Source organism: Plecotus auritus, assembly GCF_963455305.1.
Source record: "Plecotus auritus genome assembly, chromosome: 5".
Taxonomy (NCBI): Eukaryota; Metazoa; Chordata; class Mammalia; order Chiroptera; family Vespertilionidae; genus Plecotus; species Plecotus auritus.
The window spans coordinates 104,541,568-104,569,200 of NC_137776.1; the positions used below are offsets into that span (position 1 = coordinate 104,541,568).

Consider the following 27,633-nt stretch of genomic DNA (forward strand, 5'->3'; position numbering starts at 1 on the left):
CATTGTCCCTCTGACCTAGAGCAAGGATCTCTTGGCTCTGAAAGAAAACTTCGTCCCTCCTCAGCATGAAGCAGCTATGGAAGTGACCCTAAGCTCCTTTTCTCTAAAAGAATTCAATGCCAAGACCCTTGGGGTGGGGAGTAGGCAGTTAGACAGACATGAGCAGAGCAAGAACAGTGGGCCATCTGGAGGAAAAATGAATGGGACCCTGAAACATGCTTCTCACCACTCCAACTGATTTGAAGCTGGCAGGGGTGAAGCCCTGGCTCCATCACACCAGAGGGAAGAGGGCCCCAGAGGGGAAGAATGGGTGACTGAACCCAAGGAGCACCTCGAGGTCATCTTTTGAAGGAAGCATTCACTATCAGCAGGCTCTTGACCACTGTTGATCTGGCTGAAGAACTAATTCCATCCAAAGAGATAAAAATATTTAGGTGTATTTACCAAAATTGTTCTTAATATCTCTGACTTTTACCTTTCAAGAGTAACTTATGTAGAACAGACCTTTAGATCTTGCCTGGTAGAAGTGGGGACACCCATTCATAATATATAGAATTATACTCATTCTATTCAATTTGGGAGGAAAGTCATTTTGGTTAGGGTTAGGTTTAGGACTAGTGCTAAGGTTAGGGTTTGGTTTAGGGTTGGGTTAGGTTTAGGGTTAGAGCTGGGGTTAGGATTAGGGTTAGGGCTAGGTTTAGGGTTAGCCTCTGGATCTTTGGCTGCACATTGGAATCGCCTGAGAGTTAGGGTTAGGATTAGGATTAGGGCTAGGGCTAGGATTAGGGTTAAGGTTCGGATTATGGCTAGGGCTAGAGTTAGGGTTAGGTTAGTGTCCGGTTCCTTGGATGCACAGTGGAATAACCTGGAGAGTTAGGGTAATGGTTAGGATTAGGGGCTGGTTTAGGGTTAGCCTCTGGGTCCTTGGATGCCATTGGACTCACCTGGAGTGTTGGGGTTGGGGTTAGGGTTAGGGTTAGGGTTAGGGGTTAGGGTTGGGGTTAGGGTTAGGGTTAGGGTTAGGGTTAGGGTTAGGGTTAGGGGTTAGGAGTTAGGGTTGGGGTTGGTGTTAGGGTTAGGGTTAGGGTTGGTATTAGAGCTAGGGCTAGTGAAGCATAGTAACCTCCATCTTGTATGAAACTGCTGTTTGAATTCTCTGCTATTGTTAGATAGTCCCTAGTTCTGTAAACTCTGTCATTTTTAGATAGTCTCTTATTCTATAAAATAACTGTTTTAGCTTGAATAATAGAAAAAGATAAAAACTTAACTGTCTGACCTTGCAAGCAAGCCATCTAACGTAATGGACTAATACTGATAATAATTCCAATATTCTTATGCCAAATGTTTGTTCTTTATGTATCCAAGATTACAAACTGTCTGTAACAATAACTCACTCAGAGCTCTTTGTAATATCTGCAAACAAAGAAGCTCAAAAAGTATAAATATGGGAAACTTCCTGTATGTGTTGCTCAGAAATTTGGAAGTAACACCTCCCTCTGGGCTGCACGCAATAAACAACTCCTAATTAATTGGCTCATTAAGGCGTCTTGTATTTCACTCACTGATTTACGACACAATACTAGGATTAGGGTTAGTGTTAGTGTTAGGGACAGAATTAGGGTTAGAGTTAGGGGTAAGATTAGGGCTAAGGTTTGGTTTAGGGCTAGGGTTAGTATAAGGTTTAGGGATAGGGTTATGCAATGGGTTAGGGGTAAATTAGGGCTAGGGCTAGGGTTAGGTTTAGGGTCAGGGTTACGTTTCAGTTAGGGCTAAGGTTAGGCTTAGGGTTGCTGTTCTAGTTAGGCCTAGGGCTATGATTAGGGTTAGGTTTAGGGCTACATTAGGGTTAGGGCCACGGTTATAGTTAGGTTAGGGTTCAGATTAGGGATAGGGATAGGGTTAGGGTTAGGGTTAGGGCTAGGGCTAGGGCTAGGTTTAGGGTTAGGTTTAGGGTTAGGTTTAGGGCTAGAGCTATTATTATGGTTAGGGTTAGGGTCAAGTTTAGGGTTTGAGATAGTGTTATGCGTAGGGCTAGGACTAGGATTAGGGTTAGAGTTGGGGTTATGGTTAGGGTAAGTGTTATGGTTAGGGCTAGGGTTAGGTTTACTGCTAGGGTTATGGTTAGGATTAGGGCCTGGGTTAGGGTTAGGGTTATGGTTAAGATTAGGGCTATGGCTCGGGTTAGTGCTATTGTTAGGTTTAGGTTTTGGGTTAGGGTGAGTGTTATGATGATGTCTAGGGCTTGGGTTATGATTAGGGTTAGGGTCAGTGTTAAGATTAGGGCTAGGGCTAGTTTTAGAATTAGGTTTAGGGTTAGGGCTAGGGTTAGGATTAGGTTTCAGGGCTGTTTTGGTTTAGGTTTAGTGCTGGGGTTAGGTTAGGTTTAGGGCTAGCATTAGGATTAGCATTAAGATTAGGGCTATGGAGAGAGACAAAATGGCGGCGGAATAGACGGACGTGTCCTGAGCCTTGTCCCAGAGCAAATAGAGGGAGCAGCTGAAATGAGTGGAATCCAGCCCGAATTGGCGAAGGAGGCGCAGCTGGTGAGACAGTTTGCAGCTGGGAAGGGCAGAGATGCCCCTGATAAAGGTAAAATCAAAGATCTAGGCAGTAGAATCTGCCGGACCTCTGTGCCCAGAAGGTCAGGGAAAAACTACATGGTGCCCAGCCGCGTCCCTGAGGACAGGCAAAGCGTCTGACTGAAAAAAAAAAAAAAGGGTCCACGGGACTGCGGGAGGTAGGGGATTTTAGACCTTGGAGTCTGGATTTGGGATCTGAGCTCAAAGACAGCCCTGAAGAGCTGCCAGACCGCGCAGTGCCAGCAAGAGAGGAACTTGCAGAGACTCGGTCCCTCCTCGCACTGGGGCCTGTGCCTTTCTCCACTGAACCTAGTTCGTAGGACCTTTAGGATACAGACACTTACCTGTGGCTGAGGTGCTGAAGAAGGGGTGGGGTTGGGGAATCTGGGGAGAGTAGGCAGCGGACAGTCCAGGAGAGGTGGAAGCGAGTCTGGTGCTGATTCATATCTAAGCCCCAGTCGCCATTTTCTCCTGAGAGATAGCCCCTCCCTCCAGTCTCTAGGCAACCAATATAGCCACACCCAGATCCCACCCTGAATAACACCATGGAATCTGAATACTCCCTGAGGCCATAGGATCTGCCCTAAAGAGAAATCTTTAGAAGCTAGGCACCTCAATTACACGGCTACACTGACAGGGCCCTTCAGAGTGATTCAGTGTGCCTCGCTGGCAAACTTACCGTGGGAGCTCCTGTGAGCTGCCACTGGGAGTAAGCGCCTATCCATCACAGTTGCAGCAGCGAAAGCTGAGTCTGCCCACCCCATAACTACAGAACTCTGGGCATCACAGTCACACCTTTCCAGAGTGCAGGCCCCCTGAGCCACATCACCCAGACAGACAGTTCCTTGGTGCCACTGTGAGTCCCCACTGGGCATGCGTGATTTCAATTAAGGGTGCAAGACAGCAAAAATTGGGATACTCCCCTCCACAGCTGCTGACTTCTAGACACCACAGTTGTGCCTCTCAAGCTCGCAGGCCTACATCAAGAGAACCCAAATAGCTCCAGTAGGGAGCTACACTAGATTACCAAGCCCAGGAGAACTGAGAGATTACACCAGTAGCATCATCACCAAAAGAACCTGGGTAGCAAAGCCATTGGATCTACAATTAAAACATTACAGGAAAACATGGGGAAACAAAAAAGCAACTCCAAAAGGAAAGAAAAAGAGGAATCACCAGAAAGGGAGTTAAATGAAATTGAGGCTAGCAGCTTAACAGAGAAAGAATTCAGAGTAATGGTTATAAGGATGTTTAAACGAATGGATGACAAATACACACAACTCAATTACAAATACACACAACTCAATGAGAACTATAAGGAGCTGAATGAGAATGTCACCAACATGAAAAGAAACCAAGAGGAGATGAAGAACGACATAGCTGCAATAAAGAACACATTGGAAGGCTTAAACAGTAGACTAGAAGAGGCTGAGAACCGCATCAGCGAATTAGAAGACAAGCAAGACACCCATGAAAAACACACATGGTGTCTAAATAAGACAAAGGAAAATCGTTTGGGCAAAAATAAAAAGGATCCCAAATCAATTATATAGAAAAGATTCCTTTATTAACTTTTGGTCTAGAATATGTTTATATATTTTCAGAAAACAACTCCAAGACCATGTAGATTCCTGCAACAGAGAGGAATTGACAGGTCTGCTCCAACCACGAAGACAAGAGGAGAAACAGTCCAGAGATGGAAGATGCTGACGATGCCTTGCCACGCTAGCAGTCAGCAGCTGTGCAACGCAGCAGGTTGCCTAGGACCAAACCAGAGAGGGTCGGACCTGCATTGCCACCATGTGCCCACCATCCAGATATCATTGCTGACATGTACACATAAGGAACTGTTTGACATTGAAATGGGGACTCAGAACTGTTGGACATTGAAATTGGGACTCAAACATTTTTTGCTATTATATGTTTATTTCTAGTCTGCAGAGGCAAGATTTTTTAAAGGAAAGAAATGGGGAAAAAATAGATACAGAGGCAAAGAAGCATTGAACAGACTGACAAACTACAGTGGGAAGGCAGGGGAGGTTGGGGGGGCGGGCTGTAAGAGATCAACTGAAGGACTTGTACGCATGCGTATAAGCATAACCAATGGATACAAGACACTGGGGCGGGGGGCGGGCAGGTAAAGGCATGTACTGGTGGGTAGGGGAGGCTGGGGGGAGGTCAATGGGGAAAAAAAGGAGACATGTACTACTATTTGTAATACTTCAAACAATTAAAAAAAGAATACAAAAATTAAAAAAAAATTAGGGCTATGTTCATTTTTAGGGTTAGTGTTAAGTTTAGGGCTAGAGCTAAAACTAGGGTTAGTGTTTAGGGCTAGTTTTAAGGGTAGGGCTAGGACTAGGGCTAGGGCTAGGATTAGTGTTAGGTTTTATGGTTGGATTAGGTTTAGGGTTATAGCTGGGCTTAAAGTTATGGTTAGTGTTATGTTTAGGTTAGGTATAGGGTTAATATTAGTGCTAGGGCTATTGTTATGGTTAGGGTTAGGGTTAGGGCTAGGAATAGGGTTAGAGCTAGGGCTAGGGCACCTGTTAATGAAAGGGTTAGGGTTTTGCTACATTTAGGGTTAAGTTTAGGATCAGGGTTAGTGTTTTGGTGAGGGTCAGGGCTGGGGTTAGGGCTAGGGTTAGGGTTAGAATTAGGGGTAGGGATAGGGCTTGTGTTAGGCTTAGGGCTAAGGTGAGGGATAGTGTTAGGGTCAGCATCTGGTTCCTTGTCTGCACATTGGAATCTCCTGGTGAGGTAAGGTTAGGGTTAGAGCTAGGGATAGGATTAGGGTTAGGGTTAGGTTAGTGTCAGAGTTAGGGCTAGGTTTTAGGGTTGGGTTAAGTTTAGGGTTTGCGTTGGGGTGAGGCCTAGTGTTAGGGTTAGGGTTAGTGTTATAGCTAAGACTAGCCCTAGGGTTAAGGCTAGGTTTAGGGCTAGGGTTATGATTAGGGCTACAGCTAGGGTTAAGGTTAGGTTTAGGATTAGGGTTTGGGTTTGGGCTAGGGTTAGGGTTAGAGTTAGGTTTAGGGCTAGGATTAGGGTTAGGACCAGGGTTAGGGTTAGGGTTAGGCTAGGGTTCAGGTTAAGGTTATTTTAACATTAGAATTAGGGTTAGGGTTAGGGCTAGGGTTAGGATGAGGGCGAGGTGGAGGATGAGGGCAAGAGTGAGGGCGAGGGTTATTGTTTACAATAAAAAAGTGCTGTAATCTGAACCTGACATCTTTGGAGGGGTGAGAGGGCATGTCAGGCCTTATAAACATGGTGACAGAAAGTAACCACACGGTGGTTAGTCTAGTCCCAGACATTTATCTTTTTTTTTTTATAATATATTTTTTATTGATTTTTTACATAGAGGAAGGGAGAGGAATAGAGAGTTAGAAACATCAATGAGAGAGAAACATCAATCAGCTGCCTCCTGCACACCCCGTACTGGGGATGTGCCCGCAACCAAGGTACATGCCCTTGACCGGAATCGAACCTGGGACCCTTCAGTCCGCAGGCCAATGCTCTATCCACTGAGCCAAACCGGTTAGGGCCATTTATCCTTCTTGATAACGACAAATTTTTAGCTTAAGTGAGTCCTGTCTATTCTCTTTTCATCTAGGACCGTGGTCTGCAAACTGCGGCTCACAAGCCACATGCGGCTCTTTGGCTCCTTGAGTGTGGCTCTTCCACAAAATACCACGGCCTGGGCAAGTCTATTTTGAAAAAGTGGCATTAGAAGAAGTTTAAGTTTAAAAAATTTGGCTCTCAAAAGAAATTTCAATCGTTGTACTGTTGATATTTGGCTCTCTTGACTAATGAGTTTGCCAATCACTGATCTAGGATAACAAATCTTTGAAATGTCAGTAACTTTCTTTTCTAGAGCCCTAGAAGGCACAACCATCAGCACAAGAGCACAAGTTTTCTCATTGTTACCTTGCCTGCATACCATCTCTATTTATTATTAACTCGAGGCCTGGTGCATGAAATTCGTGCACTGGGAGGGGTTGTCCTTCAGCCCAGCCTGCACCGTCTCCAATCTGGGACCCCTCGGGGGATGTCTGACTGCCGGTTTAGCCCCCTAACTGCTCCCCTGCTAGCCCAATCACCCCAACTGCCCTCCCCTGCTGGCCATCTTGTGACAATGTGGGGGCGGCCATCTTGTGATGATGTGGGGGCAGACATGGTGTGACTATGGGGGGGTGGCCATCTTGTGACATGAGGGTGTGAGGGTCAATTTGCATATTACCTCTTTATTATATAGGATTATATAGGATGCTGATTGTTAACTCCCTTCACCTACCAATGTAAAAGTATGTGTCTCCATTTTACTTTTTTTAAAATATATTTTTATTGATTTCAGAGAGGAAGGGAGAGAGATAGAAACATTAATGATGAGAGAGAATCATTGATTGGCTGCCTCCTGCAAGCCCCCCACTGGGGATCGAGCCTGCAACCTGGGCATGTGCCCCTGACTGGAATTGAACCTGGGACCCTTCAGTCCGCAAGCTGACGCTCTAACCACCGAGCCAAACCGGCTAGGGCTCCATTTTATTTTTGATCCAATCCTAGAGATTAACCCTCCTGCCTTCTCCAGTCTCAGTCATCTACAGCCAGTGGATTTCACCTAACCTTTCTCAATCCCCTTTGATTCCAATTTATAAAATGAGCGGCAAAACTGCCATCCTCTGGAACGTTTTCTCAATCTGCGAGATTGTTCTGGGCATGTCTTCAATATTTTGGCTCAAATAAACTCATAAAATTTTCTGTATGTTGGACTTTCTTTCGAGGGACACTGAAGACACTGGAAGGTTCCACACCTACTTCCATGCAATACTGCAAAGCCCTAGTCCGCGCGACACCCAGTAAGCACCATGGAAGAGTTAGCTATTTTAATTCATATTTCTGTATTTTGAATGATAATACATTCTGGGATTACTTACGTAATTTAAAAGTAAAGATCATGGTTTTCAATCACATTAGTAACACTCCTAGCACTCAAATGCATGCCGAGGGCAAGGGCCGTGTATTTAATCCCTCCGCTCGGACAGCCCAGCAAGGGGCCTGGCACGAAGCGGTGCATAGGAACCCGGGTCCCCAGAAGCAGCGTGCGGTTCCCCCTTCCCGCGGCTGCCAGACCCTAAAGCCCGCCCACCGGAGTCCAGGCCTCTCCTTCAGCAACCCCGGCCGCCCAGTGCGCACGCAGGAGGGGCGGTGCCCAGCCTCGGCCGCCCCGCCCCAGACTCTCAACGTCACTAGTCGGAGCCGCGCAGTTTGACGTCCCTGAGACCCGCCTTCCGGAAGGAAGCCCGAGCGGCTGACGATGGCGACCGCCGCGGAGCAGTGGGTCCTGGTGGAGATGGTACAGGCGCTCTACGAGGTGAGCGTGGCTGTCCGAGTGCCCGCGACACACCCGGCCCGGGAAGTGGCGACGCGTGTGGGCTTGTGGTCAGAGGCCTGGGCGGGACTGACTCGGCCTCGTCGTAACGTGGCGTCCGGGCTGGAAGGGCTCGTGGGCGCACACGGTCCAGCGGCGGAGAGAGGCGAGGAACCGAGTGCCTAGGTTTGAGCTCCGAGGGCGCGGAGCCCTCTCGGTCCTGTCCGGGCAGGACCGGAAGGCGTGGGAGGAGTCCGGGGGAGAGGTGTCCTCAGAGGCCCGAGTTGGCTCCTGGTAAGCGGAAGGGCGCAGTCTGGAAGGTCCCTGGGAAGTCAGGTCTTGGGGACTGCGGAGCAGGAAAAAGGGGGGAGAATTGTGATAAGTTGAAGTTTGTTTTTATCGGGGCATGAGGTTAGAAAAGAAGCCGAATGATTTAGGATTTAGGAATATGAAATGCACGTAGTTTGTCATTCTTTCTTATACGTCTCATTTTCTCTCTTGTCAATAGACAAGGCTAGCTATTTCAAATATGTTAGATAACGTGAAATCACAATGTCAGTCTTAGAGAATGTTTGTTCATTTGACATAAATTTAACCGAGCTTCACCGCAGTGTCCAATAGAACTTCTGTTTCTAACCATATGTGGCCATTAGACACTTGAACTGTGTCTAGTGCGACTGAGGAACTAAATTTGTTAAGTTAATTTAGATGTATCATTAAATAATTACCTGGTGACTTCGTGGCCCTGGTTTTGGACAGCACAGATCAAGACGCTGGGACTAGTGCCTTGAACAAACAGGCAAACATGTAGAGCTCAGAGTCATTTAAAGTGAATCTCAGTTTTCCTTTGACAATTTTTTGGAGCTTAACATTACTGCTTAGTGGCATGGGTGATGATGGTGTCTACCATCGCAAGGCTTATCAGGCCTTGATGAAAAGCAGTTGACAGCAGATGTGGCATAATTGATGACAAAACAGATTCATTATAGTAAAATAAGAGCTACTAAAATTTAATGTTTATTTTTGTATAAATGAATAATTTTTGTTTTCTATTTTTGCTCTCTTCTTGAAAATTGCATAACTGACCAAGAGTGACACTTGGGAGAAATCTCCCTGAATGTAACATTTCCAGGAAAGGAAGCTGCACTTGTGGATTTTATTAATTCACTAGACAATTAGTATCTCAGTTTTTCTTAGTATTCTTTCTTTGTGGAGTGGGATGTTTAGTGACTTGGGCAGATGTTTGCCTACTAGAATCCAATTACTGAGGAAACCAAACGGATATTTAGACTAGAGTCCTTATTCTTAAGAGAATTATATTAAAGGGGGATTGGCATATTTTAAAAAATCATCTTAAAGAGATTTCTGTTCTTGCTCCCAATTTCTGTATACTTGGTATGTAGAATTTGAGGAGTCTTGTGTAGTGCACCCAAAAAAGAAATAATAGTGTGTGTATGTGTACCAAAATCTATAATTTGAAAGTTATTTGTACATTGACCTGAAAATTTACAAACAAATTTTTCAGCAGTTTTCTGATCTCCACATTCTGGATTTTTTTAAACTGTGATGATTCATCATCACGTCTTTCTAATGTTTGAAAATAATTTGTGTTTACATTTCTAAATACCTCTTTTAAATTTTCCAATGACAAACTATGGGAGTAGAGCACCCTGTAACTGCCTGGGGTTTAGTTGATATGTGGACTCTTCCACATGCACTTTGTGTGTCTAGTTGGACAGCAGTTAGAAGTCACCTTGAGCTTTTTCCTGAAAAAAGGCTGACATGGATAATTTCATTAAGATATCTTTATGCCTGTTGATATGGAAAATACTACAATTTTGGGGGAACTACAATAGAAAAAAGACCTGCTATCCCTTCAAGCATTTATAAAGTCTTTTTTATTCTGCATGTTAGAAGGAGAATTTAAAGGGGCTATCAGAAGAATACAAAAAAAAAATGTAGTAAGATGTGCAGAAATGTGGAAACTGATTTCCAAATAATTTTGTTACCTCACACATGGTAGAAGGGGTTAAAGAAGGCTTGTGAAGCTGTGATATGTTTGTTACAGTCATTTCCCAGGTAAAACTTTAAATTACCTCTAGGATCTCATAATTGATGTTGTTTGACATGTTGGGATTCTGTGTCAGATTTATTTTAAAGAGTTTTTTTTCTAATGATATTTTAAAGCTATAATACTAGAGATTTTTTTTATGTGTAGAGGAAATTGCCTATTAGAAATGGGAAAAGCAATGAGTAGAAATGAAAGGAGCTTTGAAAGTAAATTTTAAAAAGTAACAGGTTAAAGGTCATAGGAGGCAGTATTTGCAGGTGCATTACATTTTATATGCAGGTTTTACAAGTGTTCATTTCACTTCTCTTTTTATTCACTCTTAGGCTCCTGCTTACCATCTTATTTTAGAAGGAATTCTCATACTCTGGATAATCAGACTTCTTTTCTCTAAAACTTACAAATTGCAAGAGCGATCTGATCTTACAGACAAGGTAAGAAATTAAATCTCTGTTTTATTATCTGATGTATGATGATAGTTGCTACATCTTTCCCGAAAGGATTTGTGGTAAAGTGTTTTCTGTGCTGCAAGAAAACCAAGGGAGATGGAATACGGGACAGGCAAACTATGAGAAAGGCAGGTGCCTACCCAGAGGAGTAGCCTGTTACAGACTTCCTTACTTACTAGGCACAAGCAGCAGCCTTAAGAGTAGGTGAGGAAAGGGAAGCACAGGTAGCTACTGGATTTTGCCGTTTCCAAATGCAGGGTTACATGAGTTGTCGGGAAAAGCCCCCCTGTTTCTGAAGTCTGTGAAAGTTTTCCCTGTGGTCTTCATAAAGAAAATTGAGTTGGAAAGAATCCTCCTCACCCCCCACTCTCCACCTCCCCACCCCACATTGAATTTTGATGTGTTCTGTATGGTAAGGGACCCAGCTCAAGCCCAAGCCAGGTGAACCTTAGAAAGCAGAAGTGCCTACACTAGAGGAACTAAGGTGCTGCCAATGCAGTCCATTGGTATGAGGGACAGGGTAGGAGCACTTAGTGACTCTGCCTCAGTGTGAGGGAGGAAGAACAGTTTTGATTGCAGCATAGTTTTTGTCACTTGGATTGTTGTGCCAGGTGCTTGGGAGGCAGGGATTGGGAGAGATGTTTTCCCACAAAAGTCTCTGAAAGTTTGGTTCACAGGAAGCATTGAGTGCAGCACAAAGATGAAGCACTGGGCCTTTCCCTACTTCCTGGAGCCTCCCAGGAGGAAATGCAGTGGGGTGGAATTGCTACAGCAATGTGCAATTGCTGCCCTGGTTTTCCTGACCAGCTGCTGCTGTCCTAATCATTCATATTAAACTGTCCCCTGGGGAACATGCAGCATATGTTTTTAGGGCAGAATGTTCTGGCAGTCTGGGTAAAGCAGAATAAAGAGATGTCTCATTGCATGATTGTAACCCTTAATATGCCGGTGCATATTTGAACCCCTATTTGGAGGAATACCCTAAACTTGACCACAGATCTCTCCCTTTCCTCCGTCCCTCTTAATGAATACTTTGTGGGATTATCATGCCACAGAACGAACACTCTTTCTATAGCATTGCAGTAAGACTAGGCCCTGCAGGCCAGAAGTCCTTCCTATGCTTTTCCCTTTGATATTTAGGAACTTCTTGTGGCCGTGAAACAGATTTCTAGCCCAACTTTTTAAAGGGTTTGATTAATCCAAATATTCTTAGTTTTAGTTTAAACATATCAATCCACACATATATACATTTTTTTTAAAAAAGAGCGATAGGTAAACATCTATAATAATAAAAGCGTAATGTGCTAATTAGACTAGATGTCCTTCCGGATGACCTTCCTGACAAAGCCGGGGCTGCGAGGGAAGCCCGGGTCCTGGGTGCCTGCCGGTGGCCGGTGGAAAGCCCGGGTCCTGGGTGCCAGAGGGAAGCCGATGCCGGCAGCTGGGGGAAGGAAGGCCTACCCTTGCATGCATTTTGTGCATCGGGCCTCTAGTAGTTTTAGAAAAATCCTCTGAAAGCAGACTTAGCAAGAACAAAATTTAGTGATCACTGACATTGGACCCTCCCAGCAGTGGGAGGAAGAAACTGAGTGCTGTGAGTGAGAAGTGTCCTTCTCAGTTGGATAGACCTACAGAGGCTCTGAATGGCAGGGCGTGGTGAGTGCATTCTCACATCTCTGCACGCAGCAAGGGGACAGTGTGCGTGGCATGTACTACACTGGGCTGCTGTTCTCTTCCAGGAGGTCATTGGCAGAAACAGATGAGACATTTATTGGTTGATTTATTCAGCCAGTATTTTTGAGTGCCTGAAAATCAGGTGAATATGCTTTTGGTCTTGCTCTGGAGTTGCTTAACAGGAGAAAAATGCACAGAAGCATTTATTGGAAATTTGAGACTAGAACTACTGGGAGAGGGTCTATTTGCGAGGCAAGGATTGCCGTGGCCACCATGTTAATTTAGGGGCCTCATCTCATTCTGTACATCCAGACACATTTTCAAAATTACCTTTTTTTCTGATTCATAAAAGGATAAGAAACACAAAATAGTCAAAATACTTATAATGCATAAAGTAACAGATACAAGGAATAAAGTAGCTTTTTATGAGAAATTCCAAACAAAATCCCATTACAATAATTACAACAGTTTTTTTTCTGTATTTTAGCTACACCTGAATCCCTGCAGATGGCTTGTAGGAACAGTGCTTGGTGATCTGGTTGATCCCTTCCCATGATGGCCACCTCCATCAGCACTTCTGGTGTGGCTTTCTGTCTTGTCTTGGGATAGAGGCTGAGCTGACCTAGCAGAAATTATGCTTCTCACCTTTGTATTGTATACTTCCTTTTTGTTCCACAATCAGAATAAGTTGTACTTTGCATGGTGAAAATTTTGACTATAGAAATAAAGTTTCTTAAATTTTTCAGTCACCCACAAAACTACTTGGAAAAAAGTATTTCGCCTATGATGTGAGGAGGTTAAGTGCCCAAAACTCAAAAGTGATTCTGTTTCATTTCTAACTACAACTAGACCTCTGGTTCTAGCAGTGTGTTCATTATGATGGTTCCATTACAACAAACAGTACTGCTGGAGTCACTGTCAGTAACTAGCATTGTGCTGTCTTAACACCTTTTCACTTGTAGGAAAAAGAAGAATTGATTGAAGAGTGGCAACCAGAACCTCTTGTTCCTCCTATCTCAAAAGACCATCCTGCTCTCAACTACAACATTGTTTCAGGGTAAATCACTTTGCTACTGTTTCTGTGGGTAAGCTCAGCAAAGTATACAGTAGTTTAATGCTATTCCTTTTTTACCTGAAATAAAACATTTAGAAATGTCTGCAGATCAGAAACTACCTGCTTTAATTCCCAATATAAAACTTTCTTTAGGAATGGTTTTGGCATTTTTTGTAGTCTCCAATTTGGGCATTACAGTTTGTCCCTTTTTCTAAAAAAAAATGTATTTTTCAAAGTAATACATGCACATGATAATATGTAAAGTGGTCAGACACACTTAAAATGAAAAGCAGCACTCCATTCTTCCCACCTGGTTTGTTTCTGATTTTAGGTCTGTTGCAGGTTTCCTCCATATAAGCTATTAACAGTATGCTGACACTACTACTACTTGATTAACGGTGGAAAACACCTATGGACTCACAGTATGAATTATGAAACTTCAGCTCACTTATCCTACCTCTCTTCTTGCTTCCAGTGTCTGATCTGTTTTTATTATTCTTCTGTTGGTTATCTTTGCTTTTTGTATGTGCTTTTCTAAATTATTTTAAAAATATAGACACATATGTATTAATCATCCAGAATTAATAGGCATTTTGCTATCTTGAAATCTATTTTTAAAAAGAAAGAAACCATTACAAATATAGCTAAAGAAACTTTCCCATATATCACTTACACTTGCCTCCCACACAATATCACCACTATCTTTTACATTAGAATGATTGTTTTATGTGTTTTTATTGCACGCTTAGGTACTTTCTCAATATCTGGTGATCCTTATCATCTTTTTTATTTTCAATATGCAGAATGTTTCATTGTAATTAATAGCATAATATAGTCTTCAAAAACCATGCACAAAACAACATGATATTTTGTTATTGATAAGTTTAGAGTTTTCAACTTATGCAATACCTCTTTACATTCAATACTGAGTTGACACAAGAGTAAGTGATTTACTTAACTTGGATAATTTTTTTAATTTTAGTAACAGCCTTATTGCAATATCCATATACCATTAAATTCACCCTTTTAAGGTACACCATTAAATGGGTTTTAGTATATTCACAGAGTTGTGCAACTATTGCCACCATCCAACTTCAGAATTTTCATCACCCCAAAAAGAAATTCCACACCCATTAGCAGTTATTCCCCATTCCCTCTACTCCTCAGCCCCTGGCAACTACTAATTTACTTTCTCTGTGGATTTGCCTATTCTGGGCATTTCATATCAAAGGAATCATTCAGTATGTGGCCTTTTGTATCTGCCTTCTTTCCTGGAGCCTAATATTTTCAAGGCTCATCCATGTTGTAGCATGTGTCAGTGTTTCATTCATTTTTATGGATAGAGAACATCCCACTCTGGATAGATCACATGGTGTTTACACATTCTTCAGTTGGTGGACATTAGGGTTGTTTCCACTTGGGAGTACATGAAAAAAGAAAATACATATAAATATATATATTTATGTTCAAATATTTGTGTATACATTTTTATGTGGACATGTTTCATTTCTCTTGGGTATATACCTAAGAGTGGAATTGTTAATCATATAGGAACTCATTTTGAGAAACCACCAAACTGTTTTCCAAACTGGCTGAATCATTTTACATCCCATCGGTAGTATATGAGAACTCCACTTTCTCCACATCCTGGCCAACCCTTATTTTCTGTCTTTTTAATTATAGCCTTCCTAGTAGGTGGGAAGTAGTATACCAAATGGCTAATGTTATTGAGTGTCTTTTCATGTGGTTATTGGCCATTTTCATGTATCTTCTTTGGGGAATAGTCTACTCAGTTATTAGTCTTTTTATCATTGAGTTGTAAGAGTTCTTTATATATTTGGGATACTAGGCCCTTATCAGATATATGACTTGTAAAATTTTTGTCCCATTCTCTAGGTTTTTGTATCTATTCTCTTCTAGTGTACTTTGAAGCACAAATGTTTTTAATTTTTTAAAGATATATTTTTATTGATTTCAGAGAGGAAGGGAGAGGGAGAGAGAGATAGAAACATCAATGATAAAAGAGAATCATTGATTGGCTGCCTCCTACTGGGATTCAAGCCTGCAACCCAGGAATGTGCCCTGACCAGGAATCGAATCGTGACCTCCTGATTCATAGGTCGACGGTCAACCACTGGGCCACACCGGCCCGACAAATGTTTTTTATTTTAATGAAGTCCAGTTTATCTCTTTATACTCTTGCTGCTTGTGCTTTTGTGTTATATCTAAAAATCTTTGCCCCGTCCAACATTATGAAGATTTACTCCTTTGCGTTTTTTAAGAGTTTATAGTTTCTGCTCTTAAATTAGGTCAGTGATTTATTTTGAGTTAATTTTTATAATGCTGTGAGGTAGGGATTCATCTCCATTCTTTTACATGTGTATACCCAGTTGTCCCAGCACCATTTGTTGAAAAGACTATTCTTTCCCTATTGAATTGTCTTGGTACTCTGATGAAAATCCATTTTTAAGACTGAGACACTGAAATGCTAATTCGAAGCCCTGTGTCAATGGGCTGGGCTTCCTGACTGATAGTGGGCATCAATTTCAATTTAGGATAATCAGACAAGGACCTGTCCATTTATTTGAGGGGATTCCAGATTCAGTATTTTCTGCTTTTCATCTCTTTGAATTTCACCACAAAGGAGTACTCCCGTGTGTTGGGATGGGGGTGGGGTGGTCTTAGGGGGTGCCCTTTATAAGCCTGATTTCCAGCCCTCTGGGAGCTGAGTTGGAGGATGGAGGAGGGCTCAGTGTCCCATTTTTATTTTGGTAAATTTATACTGATTTCTGTTTTCAGAGTGGCACTGTCCCCTCACTGGTCCTTAGGAATTTTAGTTTATATTCAGCATTTCCAGAGTAAATCTCCTGCCTTCCTGCAGGACCAGAAGGGGACCTAAGGAAATGACTCCTTATGAAGGGTTCCAAGCTGGGCTCCTGAGTCCCCCACCTGTTCTCCCCTCTCCCAGGAAGCTCTGTCCCCAGCCTGGGAGCATTTTCAGGTCTGCTGCAGGCTTTTCCCTGCCAGCACACTCATGCTCAGCTTTCGCACCCTTAGCTTTCTGTCTGGTCTCTTTGTTTTACCAAATACAACTTACCCATCTGCTCTCTAGTTTCCCACATTTTGTTACTGTCATCGCCTTTGCCTGCTCTTGGTAAGGTCAAGTATTTTAGACTTTTGTAGGCATTTCTGTGAGTGGATAGGTTTTTCTATTAGGAAGTAATCCTTACATTCCTAGAATAAATCCTATTTAAGGATGACTGTGGTTTTTATAAACTGCAGGATTTGTTTTGCTAATATTTGGGATTTTTAATGTCTATGTTGACAAATGAGTTTAGTCTCTTATCTTCTTTTCCCTTACTGTGCTGGTCCAGTTTTGGTATCAAAGATATATGTTAGTCTTATCATTTTCCTAGCAACAGTATGAATTTCATACGTATGTACTTCTGTTAAGCACAGATTTTTAATCGATTTCATTGTCTTCAAAGACTTTGTAAAGCTATTCAGGTTTCCTTCTTAAGTTTTGCTTACCATCATTTAGTCATTGTCCATTTCTTGAGTTTTCAAATGTTTTGGCATGAGTAGTTTGTAGGTTTCTTCTGGGCACATATATAAAAAATGTATTCATAACACTTTATTATACATACACTAGAGGCCCAGTGCACAACATTCGTGCACGGGACGGGGGGCGGGGGGGAGGGCGTTCCCACAGCCTGGCCTGCGCCCTCTTGCAGTCCGGGACCCCTCAGGGGATGTCCATGTGCTGGCAGTCAGACATTCCCCGAGGAGTCTTTAGTGCTGCTGCTGAGGTGGGAGAGGCTCTGCCGCTGCACTCACCAGCGGTGAGCCCAGCTTCTGGCTGAGTGGTGCTTCCCCTGTGGGAGTGCACTGACCACCAGAGGGCAGCTTCTATGTTGAGTGTCTGCCCCCTGGTGGCCAGTGTGCACCATAGCGACTGGTCGTTCCACCATTCGATGGATTTGCATATTAGGGTTTTGTTATGTAGGATAGAGAATGACACATTTGTGGGGCTCATGTCTCCACTACGAGCATTATGTGTCTCCTTCTTCCTCACTCATTCTCCAGAGGTTTACTTCTGGTTTGTTTTCTCCATGGCATGCCTTTCTTGGAGACACAGGCGTAAGTTACCCCTTTGCTCAGCTCCACTCTTGTCAGCACCCACCTGAGGCAGTGGTCTTGTTTGCTTCGTTCTCTACTTCCTCTGTCCCTGGTGTCTGCCTCCACTCTCCTCTTCACTAAGACCCCACTGTAATACTTTATCACGCTTTCTGTCAGCATTTTGGTGTGACACATTTCTGTGGTATTAAAATGATACATTTTATATTTATATTGTTGGTTTAAAACACATTTTTTTGTGTGTTTTTTTTGTTTTGACGTTTAATAATAAATCTTTATTGTTCAGATTATTACAGGTGTTCCTCTTTTTTTCCCACATAGCTCCCCTCCACCTGATTCCCCACCCCACCCCATGCCCTTACCCCCCGCCACTGTCTTCATCCATAGGTGTAAGATTTTTGTCCAATCTCTTCCCGCACCCCTCACACCCCCTTCCCCCTGAGAATTGTCAGTCCACTCCCTTTCTATGCCCTGATTCTATTATATTCACCAGTCCATTCTGTTCTTCAGATTTTTTATTCACTTGATTTTTAGATTCACTTGTTGGTAGGTATGTATTTGATGTCATTTTGTTGTTCATAATTTTTATCTTTACCTTTTTCTTCTTCTTCCTCTTCTTAAAGAATACCCTTCAGCATTTCATGTAATCCTGGTTTGGTGGTGATGAACTCCTTTAGCTTTTTCTTGTCTGTGAAGCTCTTTATCTGACCTTCAACTCTGAATGATAGCTTTGCTGGGTAGAGTAATCTTGGTTGTAGGTTCTTGCTGTTCATCACTTTGAATATTTCTTGCCACTCCCTTCTGGCCTGCATAGTTTCTGCCGAGAAATCAGCTGACAGTCATATGGGTGCTCCCTTGTAGGTAACTAACCGTTTTTCTCTTGCTGCTTTCAAGATTCTCTCTTTGTCTTTTGCCCTTGGCGTTTTAATTATGATGTGTCTTGGTGTGGTCCTCTTTGGATTCCTCTTGTATGGGGTTCTGTGTGCTTCCTGAACTTGTAAGTCTATTTCTTTCACCAGGTAGGGAAAGTTTTCTGTCATTATTTCTTCTAATAGGTTTTCAATAATTTGCTCTCTGTCTTCTTCTGGCACCCCAAAAATTCGGATGTTGGTACGCTTAAAGTTGTCCCAGAGGCTCCTTACACTATCTTCATATTTTTGGATTCTTTTTTCTTTTTGTTTTTCTGGTTGGGTGTTTTTTGTTTCCTCATATTTCAGATCTTTGGTTTGATTCTTGGGGTACGTTGATCTACAGTTGAGTTTCTGTATATTCTTTATTTCAGACAGTATATGCTTAATTTCTGACTGGTCCTTTTCCATTTTTTGGCATTCTCATTAAGATCCTTAAAGGTCTCACTAAGTTCCTCAGAGGTTTTTAGAAGATTCTTGAGTAACCTTATAAATGTGGTTCTGAACTCTATGTCGTCCAGTAGTTTGCTTTCCTCCATTTCTTTCATTCGTGACATGTTTCTTTGTCTCCGCATTTTGCTGCTTGTATTGATGGAGTGGCTTTGTGTGGTAGGTGACCTATAGGGGCCAGTAGCTCAGCCTCCCCAGTCACCTGAGGTGGACGCCTTTGGTACACCCCTTTGTGGGCTGAGTGCAAAGTCTTGGTGTAGTTAAGCCTTGATTGCTGTTGGTACACTGGGAGGAATTGACCTCCAGGCCAATTGGCTGTGAGGACCCGCTGTGTCTATAATGGAAGAACTGCTGTGCTGGAGACACACCTATGGTGCAGGACTTGTTTCAGTGGGGCTTCGGTGCTCACTGAGTCTGCCTCTTGAATGTGTCACTTATGGATGTGAGGAGTTAAAATCTGGTGTCTCACACTGACCACTAGGTACACTGGCTTCTGGATCTCCAATGGGGTGCAGGTCAGCTACTGTCTGAGGCCACCCAGCAGGCGCTACAGCGAGAACTACAGTTTTCTCCTCTTTGCTTGGGGTTTGGAGGTTTTGGAGCTGTCTGACCTGGGCTGCAAGTTTGCTAGGTTAAGTTGTGATAGGGCAGGTCATTCATATGCTAAAGCCGCTGCTTGGAGCTTTGGTGGGTTTGTAGATGGGGCGGGGCGGGGCGGGGTCTCAGGGCGTGACTAGGCTAGGGCGTGGCAAACAGGGATGGCTGCCAGTTAGCCGGCTCTGTGTCTCCCACCATGTCCCCGCGTCCCACGCCCCAGCACAGTAAACAATTATTCCTGCGCGCAGCCCTGCAAGCAAGCCACCCTCACTTTCCGACCCCAGGGCAAACAGTCCAGCTTCTCCCCATAGGAGTTTGGGTCCCCCATGTCTCCCCAGAAACTGGAGTTTGGAGTAATCGGGAGCTTGTGTCCCTTCGGGTTGAAAAAAGCAACGCTCCCAGTCGCCTGTCACCAGCCCGATTCACCCGCCTCCATACCTCAGCTTTTCAGCACTTGTGCACCTCTCAATGCTCTTTTCTCTTTCCTTCTAGTTGTAGAACTTCCACTCAGCCAGCTTTCCTGTGGTTCTGGGTGATAGACGTTTTGTCTTTTAGTTGTAGTTTTGAAATTGTTGTGCGAGGCAGCAGTTTAGGTGTTTACCTACGCTGCCATCTTGGATCCTCTCCTTAAAACACATTCTTAATGTCTTATGAATGTATGTTTTTAGTTTTGTGCTCCAGACTATTCTGACATTTTATTTTGTTTTTTGTTAATCCTCACCTGAGGATATTTTTCCACTGACTTTTAGAGAGAGTGGAAGGGAGGGGGAGAGATGGAGAGAAACATGGATGTGAGAGGGACACATCGATTGGTTGCCTCCTGCATGCACCCCGACTAGGGCTGGGGAACTTGCGACCAAGGTACATGCCCTTGACTGGAATCAAACCCAGGTGGGACCCTTCAGTCTGAGGGCTGATGCTCTATCCACTGAGCCAAAGTGGCTAGGGCTGTATTCTGACTTTTTGCAAGATTTCTGCTCAACATTTTTCAACAAATGCCTACTATGTTTAAGGAATGTGCTGAGCACATTGGTAATACAGCATTTGCTGGCATTGCGTGGTCTGAGGAAATAGGGAAGCAAGGCATACAGAGGTGGGGGTGCCGGGGTCCTTCTTGTCATTTCTTCTGACTGTTGCATCTTCTGTTGTGTATGGTAACTGAGTTCTAAAATGCCATCTTGGGGAGAAAGATGCTATAAAAAAAAGCCTGTGTTAATGTCCCCTTGCAGACCTGTTTGATCCCTCCATTGTGATCGGCCCATGGACGCTCCGCTGTGTTAGTCTATGGGGATTCAGTTTCCTCACCACCTGGGTTGGTTGCATTGGTTTATTTTGCATTTCTCTGATTATTTGAGCCTTTGAGTATTTACCAGCTGCTGGAGTTTTGCTTTTCTATGAATGCCTCTTGATACCTTTTACATCTTTCTGCTAATCTCCAGTATGTCTTTTGATTAACAAGAGTCCCATAAACTGTGTGGATTCTAATCCTTAGTCAGTTTTTTTAAAATATGTTTTTATTGATTTGAGAGAGAGAGAGGGAAGGAGAGAGAGAGAGAGAGAAACATCACCGATCGGCTGCCTCCTGCATGCCCTCCACTGGGATGGAACCCGCAACCCAGGCATGTACCCTGACCGGGAATTGAACTGGTGACCTCTTGGTTCATGGGTTGACAATCACTGAGCCACACCAACCAGGCTTTGGTCAGTTTTGATGTGGCATTTTATTTCACTGATTATAAAATGCACTTTTTTTTTTCCTTCTATTTTAAGATCTCTGAATTGGGGGTGAATCATACAGCAGCTGCAAGTCATTGTCAGCCAAGGGGGCTGGGGCGGGGGGCTGTCACTGCCTGTGTACCAGTGAACTAGGTCCTGACTGTGTTTACTGCCAGCACTGCAGTTGAGTTATGGTCAGCGCTGGTAAGTAAATCAGCTGATGGCAGGAGAAAGGGCCAAACCACTTCAAGTAGATGAACAGAGGCTACTGCAACTAAGGTTCTGAGTGTCCCTTTGTCAGACTTCTGCTGCCTTTGGGTAATAGCAGCTTACTTTCTAGAAACATGGTTCAGTTGGCAAAAGATGAAACGAGGGGTTTAGTTCATAGGAAAGTTCCAGCATTAAAATGTAGAGAATCAGTGACACCAGCTTGTCAGATAGTAGGGGAACACCTGTGAAGCAGTGCCTGGGTATTTGGTGGCAGGCAGCAGAATAGCGTGAATGGCCACAGGGTCCGTGGCTTAGCAGAGGAGAGCAGACAGTCAGAACTTGGGCAAAGAGGTTAGGAATGTCCTGACGAATTTAATTGCTAGTATTTTCCTTTTCATAAGTTCAAAAGAGTGTAACAAAAGTCTGTCTAGAGTGCCCAACAGATCTTTTCATTAAATATAGTCTAAAAAATTCTAGATGACAAGCAAACATCCTGACCTTCCAATCGGCAGTGTTTTCCTCTGTAGTGGCCGATAAAAGACAGTTGGTGCCCTCTTAGATTCAGTGAAATACAATCAATCTCTTTATTACACACCTGTTAACTTCATCTTTGGTGTCTTTATTGAACCAAAAGTCTTAATTTTGACTTGATCAGTTTCATCCCTTTTGGCTTCATGGTTTGCATATTTTGAGACTTGCTTCAGAGATAATTTCCTACTCCAAGGTCACAAAGACATTCTTCTACGTTTTCTTTCATTCTCTTTTTTGAAATTTCTTTTTGGTTAGTGACATGTCTGGAATTCACCTTTGTACCTGATTATACAACTTTATTTTTTTCCATAGAGAAATATCTATGTGTAACTTAGTCATTTGTGGGGCAGATGCTATCGTTTGCCAGGTACTCACGTATACACAGCTCTCTTGAGTTCCAGATTCACTCACTGGTCTAGTTGTCTATTCTCACCAGTGCCAAACCTGATGTTGCTGGAGTCTGTAATGGTTGTTTCTCTCGGGTAGAGCACCCTTCTCCCTGTTTCTAAGTTCACTGAGCCATTTATGGACCTTCGTTCATCCAGGTAACCTAACGGTGAGGCTGTGGTTTTGGGTGGGAAGGTTTTCTTTTCCTTCCTCCCATTCTCTGAGGCCTTGACTGTGGAGCTGTCTTTCTAGATTGAGTTTACTTACTTCTGCAAGGTGGCCCTGAAGGGTCTTGCTCTCCAGGATCGCTGTGTCTGGTCCCTGCATAGGGCACGGGTGTGAGCCCCCTGTTGCTCACTGGAAGCTGTTTTCCCTCCTTGTCCAGGTGCTGGACGAAAACCAGGTCCCCTCGCCCTGGTGTCGTGCTGCCGCTTGCCTGTGCTCAGGGCTTTGGGTGTGCTCGTTCTTGATAGTTTGATTTCTCCGTGGCACGGTTTTTGTGGAATGGCCTTGACTTTCACAGCAGCAACTATTACTACAGGCTTGTCTATAGTGTTTTGTTTTCTCATCTTTTTGTGAGTGCCAAAACCTCCACACTAGGGAGGACTGGGGAAAATTTAAGCCCTGAGAAGGATCAAACTATATAACATGATGGATTCACAATCCCAGCGGGTGAAAAGAGAAGAAGCCTTGAAGCCATAGGGAAGAAGGAAGATAATATTTAGAGAGCACCTCTGTGGCACTTTTATTATTTTTATTTTTTTCTCCATCAGCAGGGCCATTTACTCGTGTCCAAGGCTCTCCCCGCCTCGGTGGCTTCTTTTCCTCCGCATCCTTTATCCCTTCCTCTCCTGCCGCCTCCTGGGGGTCCGGCTCCTCGGAGACCCACTGCCTTTCCGGCCACGGGGTGGGGGGCGCTGCGAGAGGCCCAGCCACTGGCCCAGGACCACCCGGCACAGCCCCTTGCCTCGGTGGCTCCCCCAGTGCCCCACAAGGGCCTCCCTCTCCCCACAGCAGAGGTCGCAGACAGGGCAGCGGTATCCCTGCTCCCCGTGGGCCTGCTGGTGGCGGAGCAGCCCCGAGGGCCAGCGGAAGGACTGGCCGCAGCAGCGGCAGCGGTGGGCCTCCTGGTGCCGGGCGCGAGAGGCCTGCGCGCCGAGGGCAAGGGGGCCGGGAGGGCAGGGTGAGGCCCTGCGTCCCGGTGGCTCTGGCTGGGAAGCCCGGGGCCTGGTGCTCGGGCCGCGGGGTCCCGGCGCTGGGGCTGTGGCTGTGGGGGCCTGAGCTCTCACCACGCGCACCGGGCTCCTGCCTGCGGGCGGCCATGGCCCAGCTGCAGGGCCCGGCCCTCGGCTCTACGCGGCTTCCTGGGCCCCGGCCGCTGGCTTGTGGCTCCCCCGCTGGCCCCGGGGCCACGTGTGTCCGCTGGTGGCGCTTGAACTCGGACTGGTCGCGGAAGCTCTTGCCACAGCGCGGGCATCAGTGGGGCCGGTAGCCCAGGTGCACGCGGCGGTGGTGGCTCAGGCCCTAGGCGTTGCAGTAGGTCTTGTCGCAGAGGCCGCGGCCGAAGGGCCTCTCCCCGAGGTGCATGCACTGGTGGTAGCCCAGGGTCTTGGGGCTCCAGAAGGACTTCCCGCACTGGCCGCAGTTGTTCGGCCCCTTCAGATTGTGGACAAACTGGTGGTAATGGAGGTTGGAGCGCTTGCTGAAGCACTTGCTGCAGACGTGGCAGGGGAAAGGGGGCCCAGCCCCGGACGCTGGGAGCATGGGGGTCCCGCCCAAGCGGCCCAGCTGGGAAAGAGGACGGGCCTGAGCCTCTGCCTCTGAGCTGCTCCTTGCCTCCTGCAGGGCGGCCTCCCCAAGGCGGGTGAAGGAGGGCTGCTCTCCACCTCCGCTTCTTGTTCCAGCTTCGCGACCAGATCTGGAATAGACAGGGCGGTTCTAGCTGCAGGGTGGGAAGGGAGAAGGAGCTGAGGTCCCTGGTGTGGCCCTTGCACCGAAAGGGAACAACAGGCTGCTTTTGTGTCCTTGGTGTAAGAACTAGAATCCACAGACACCAGAGTTTTGAAGATCTCGGACATGACGTCCTGGTAGAGGGCCCTCTGATGGGCGTCCAGACACGCCCACATCCTCCAAGGTGACTGGCTTCTCCACCCAGGCCTGCCAGCGGCACTCCCTCTTCACCGCTGCCCACGGGTCCTCCTGGTTGGGGTCGGGCTCCAGGGTAGGGCCAGGCGGTGCTGGGGAACAGCTTGTGCACTTCATGGTACCTCTTCCTAGCTTTAGCCACTCCCGGACTTGCCCGGGGGCTACCTACGGCCCTGAGGTGGCAGAGCCCGAGGGAGCGGCTTGCAAGGCCCTAGTTGGCTTGGCTTCCTGTGACAGACCATCTGCACAAGGGCTGCCTTCCTTCGGATCCCACAGCCTCGGCTCCAGAGCTCAGGGACCTGGCTACCCGGGCGCAGCTGCCACTGTCCAGGAATGCCAGGCTGGGGCTGGGAAGGCGCCTGCCCATTTCTCCCTGCGTCTAACCTCCGGCTTGTGCCCACCTCTGGGAGCTGCCGGGAAGAGCGCCCCGGGACTGCGCGAGCCGCTCCAGCAGTGCTCGTTCTGGGAGGCGGCAACGGGTCTCGCTCCCTCACCCGCCCGCCCACCCCGCGGCTGCCCCCGACCAGGAGCTGTGGCACTTTTATAATGACAGTTACCTTGAGAAAAAGGTTCTCTCCCCATTTTACAGATGAAGAAACTGAGGCTTACAAGCCCAGATAATGTCCACAAGTTTCTGAAGCTATCAGTAGCCACAGGGCAGATGACTGAATTTTTATCTGCTTTTGTGAATTTACTTGAAGTTGTCATTTCCTCCTCTGGTTTCCCAGCATCTTTGTTATCTTTCTCATAGAAAACCAGTTCTGTTGATACAACCAATGAGAGCAGTTTCTCAGTCTTTTTTGGCCCTAGTGCATTTTCTAGAGCAGCCCAGCATGTAGACCAGTGCAGATGTGTAACTGAAAGAAGTTTCAGGCAGTCATTTCCCTTGCTGTGGTAGTCCCATTCCATTCTATTCCAAGGTTTCCTTGAGTTAAAATAGGTTGATTGTGACTGACTCAATTTGGTCTTACAACCGGTTAGTTGCTTGTGACCTGTAGCTTGGTTTCTGAAGCATGGCCTACAGCTAGTGTTTGTCAGCAAAGGACTTGTCCTGTCCTAGCCACACTCAGATGCATGCTCGTGTGGCGCTGGCCACTCTGTTTCCTTTAATACAACGGTCTCCAATGTTTTGGACCTCTCGGACCACTGGTTGGTGACTGCTGCTTTAACATATATATACTAGTGGCCTGGTGCATGAAATTTGTGCACTGGGCGGGGGTCCCTCAGCCCAGCCTGCACCATCTCCAGTCTGGGACCCCTTGGAGGATGTCCAACTGCCGGTTTAGGCCCTGTGGGATCGGGCCTAAACCGGCAGTCGGACATCCCTCTCACAATCTGGGACTGCTGGCTCCCAACCGCTTGCCTGCCTGCCTACCTGATTACCCCTAACCGCTTCTGCCTGCCAGCCTGATCACCCCCTAACCATTCCCCTGCCAGCCTGATTGACGCCTAACTGCTCTCCTGCCGGCCCGGTCGCCCCCAACTGCCCTCCCCTGCCGGCCCGGTCGCCCCCAACTGCCCTCCCCTGCCAGCCCGGTCGCCCCAACTGCCCTCCCCTGCCATCCATCTTCTGGTGGCCAGCTTGTGACCACATGGGATGGCCATCTTGTGCGAGGGCATGATGGTCAATTTGCATATTATCTCTTTATTATATAGGATATCCATCCCAGCCGCTGTGGCTCAGTGGTTGAGTCTGAGGTACTTATTTAGCTATTCTTCTTCTTTTTTTTTAATCCTCACCTGAGGATATTTTTTCCATTGATTTCTAAAGAGAGTGGAAGGGAGGGAGAGGAGGCAGAGAGAGAGAGAGAGAGAGAGAGAGATAGAGAGAGTGTTGTGAAAGAGACACATCCATTGGTTGCCTCCCACATGCACCTCTATTGGGGCTAGGGAGCCTGCAACTAAGATACGTTCCCTTGAATGGGAATTGAACCCTTGACCCTTCGGTCCATAAGCCAGCTCTCTAACCACTGAGCAGCCAGCCAGGGCTAGCTATTCTTTCTTAAGTGAATTGTAAAATCAAAACAAAAATTTGCCATCTATCCATTTTGAAATTCTAGCTTCTTAACTGAAGTGTACAGGGTAGCCTGTTAAGAATTACTAGCCAAGTACCTGATTTTAATATACCATTGTCTAATTTTACTTTTTAAAAATAAACAGTACAGGCGCTGGAAGACCGGTGCACAAGTAGTGTAGAGTAACAACACTGTGTCCTGTCTGCTGCCACGGTAGTGTGGGAGCGTGTGTGCTGTAAAGATGTCGGCTGAGTAAACCATTCTCATCTCTCTTCCCCAGCCCTCCAAGCCATAGCATCGTGGTGAATGGAAAAGAATGTATAAACTTTGCCTCCTTTAATTTTCTTGGATTGTTGGGTAACCCTAGAGTGAAGGTAAGTAGCACCCATGCTGAAGTGAAAAGATAGCATGACTGACTTGAGAAACTGGACATAAAATCAGGGCTCTGTGAGTGTCTGCCATTACTCTTTTCCGGAAGAGCTGTGACCTGGATTTCAGAGAGGGGGGCAGGAGTGTCTGTTGTGGCTTAGTGTTGTCCGAGCCAGACCTGGTGATGGTTGGAGATGTGTTTAGGAAATGGCTCTAGTTCCTGTTAGGATTGTCAGCCAGTAAATATTTTTGAGCCCAGAGTTATATCCACAAATGCCAAAAAGTATAAACACATTGAATTAACTGGGATTTGATATTTGAGTTAATAGAACATGTCTGTTTTAAGTTATATCCTTAAATCTTTTTAAAAATATTTTTTTATTGATTTCTGAGAGGGAGAGAGAGATAGAAACATCAATGATGAGAGAGAATCATTGATCGGCTGCCTCCTGCACACCCCCTGTGGGGATCGAGCCCGCAACCTAGCATGTGCCCTTAACTGGAATCAAACCTGGGACCCTTCAGTCTGCGGGCTGACGCTCTATCCACTGAGCCAAAACAGCTAAGGCTGTCCTTAAATCTTTATGTCTGCTTTTCATTGTATCCTATTGTTAGGATGTCATAGTTCTAAGAAAGGAAGGAAAAGGGGGAGGGAGGGAGAAGTTATGGGTTAAAGACTAGGAAATGACAGTTTTGAACTCTTTCTTTCCTCCCACAAAGGCAGCAGCTTTGGCATCTCTAAAGAAGTATGGTGTGGGGACTTGCGGACCTAGAGGATTTTACGGCACATTTGGTACGTTTCTGTATTTTTCAGACTACTTTCTGATGGAATAAGGTTCCATTTTATTTCAAAACTCCTTGGGAAAGGCATCCTTAGTTAGTTGTGGTGTTAAGCTGGTGCGTGCTATTTCTTACCTCATTTTCTAGAACATTGTTGTTTGGAACCATTGGTTAAGTTGAATGTCACTTGTGGAGAAGA

The 27,633-nt window shown here is 45.4% G+C and overlaps 1 protein-coding gene and 1 pseudogene across 4 annotated transcripts in view; one reads left to right on the top strand and one right to left on the bottom strand.

Moving 5' to 3' along the window:
* Window positions 1–7,821: 7,821 nt before the first annotated feature.
* Window positions 7,822–27,633, top strand: part of SPTLC1 (serine palmitoyltransferase long chain base subunit 1) — an 87,553-nt gene continuing 67,741 nt past the window's right edge. The window contains exons 1-5 of one of the 3 annotated variants that reach the window (XM_080670701.1): window positions 7,822–7,947; window positions 10,339–10,446; window positions 13,098–13,192; window positions 26,566–26,659; window positions 27,375–27,447. In XM_080670701.1, the coding sequence (XP_080526827.1) occupies window positions 7,891–7,947; window positions 10,339–10,446; window positions 13,098–13,192; window positions 26,566–26,659; window positions 27,375–27,447 (427 nt within the window). In that variant the 5' untranslated portion in view covers window positions 7,822–7,890. Of the gene's footprint in view, window positions 8,239–10,338; window positions 10,447–13,097; window positions 13,193–26,565; window positions 26,660–27,374; window positions 27,448–27,633 lie in introns of all 3 variants that reach the window. The other 2 variants (XR_013960713.1, XM_080670702.1) reach the window with 2 other exon arrangements.
* On the bottom strand, window positions 22,962–25,285 carry LOC308249540 (annotated as a pseudogene). Its single transcript has 2 exons — window positions 25,242–25,285; window positions 22,962–24,443 (listed from the first exon to the last, which is right to left on the bottom strand). The product of its transcript is annotated as an uncharacterized misc_RNA (transcript).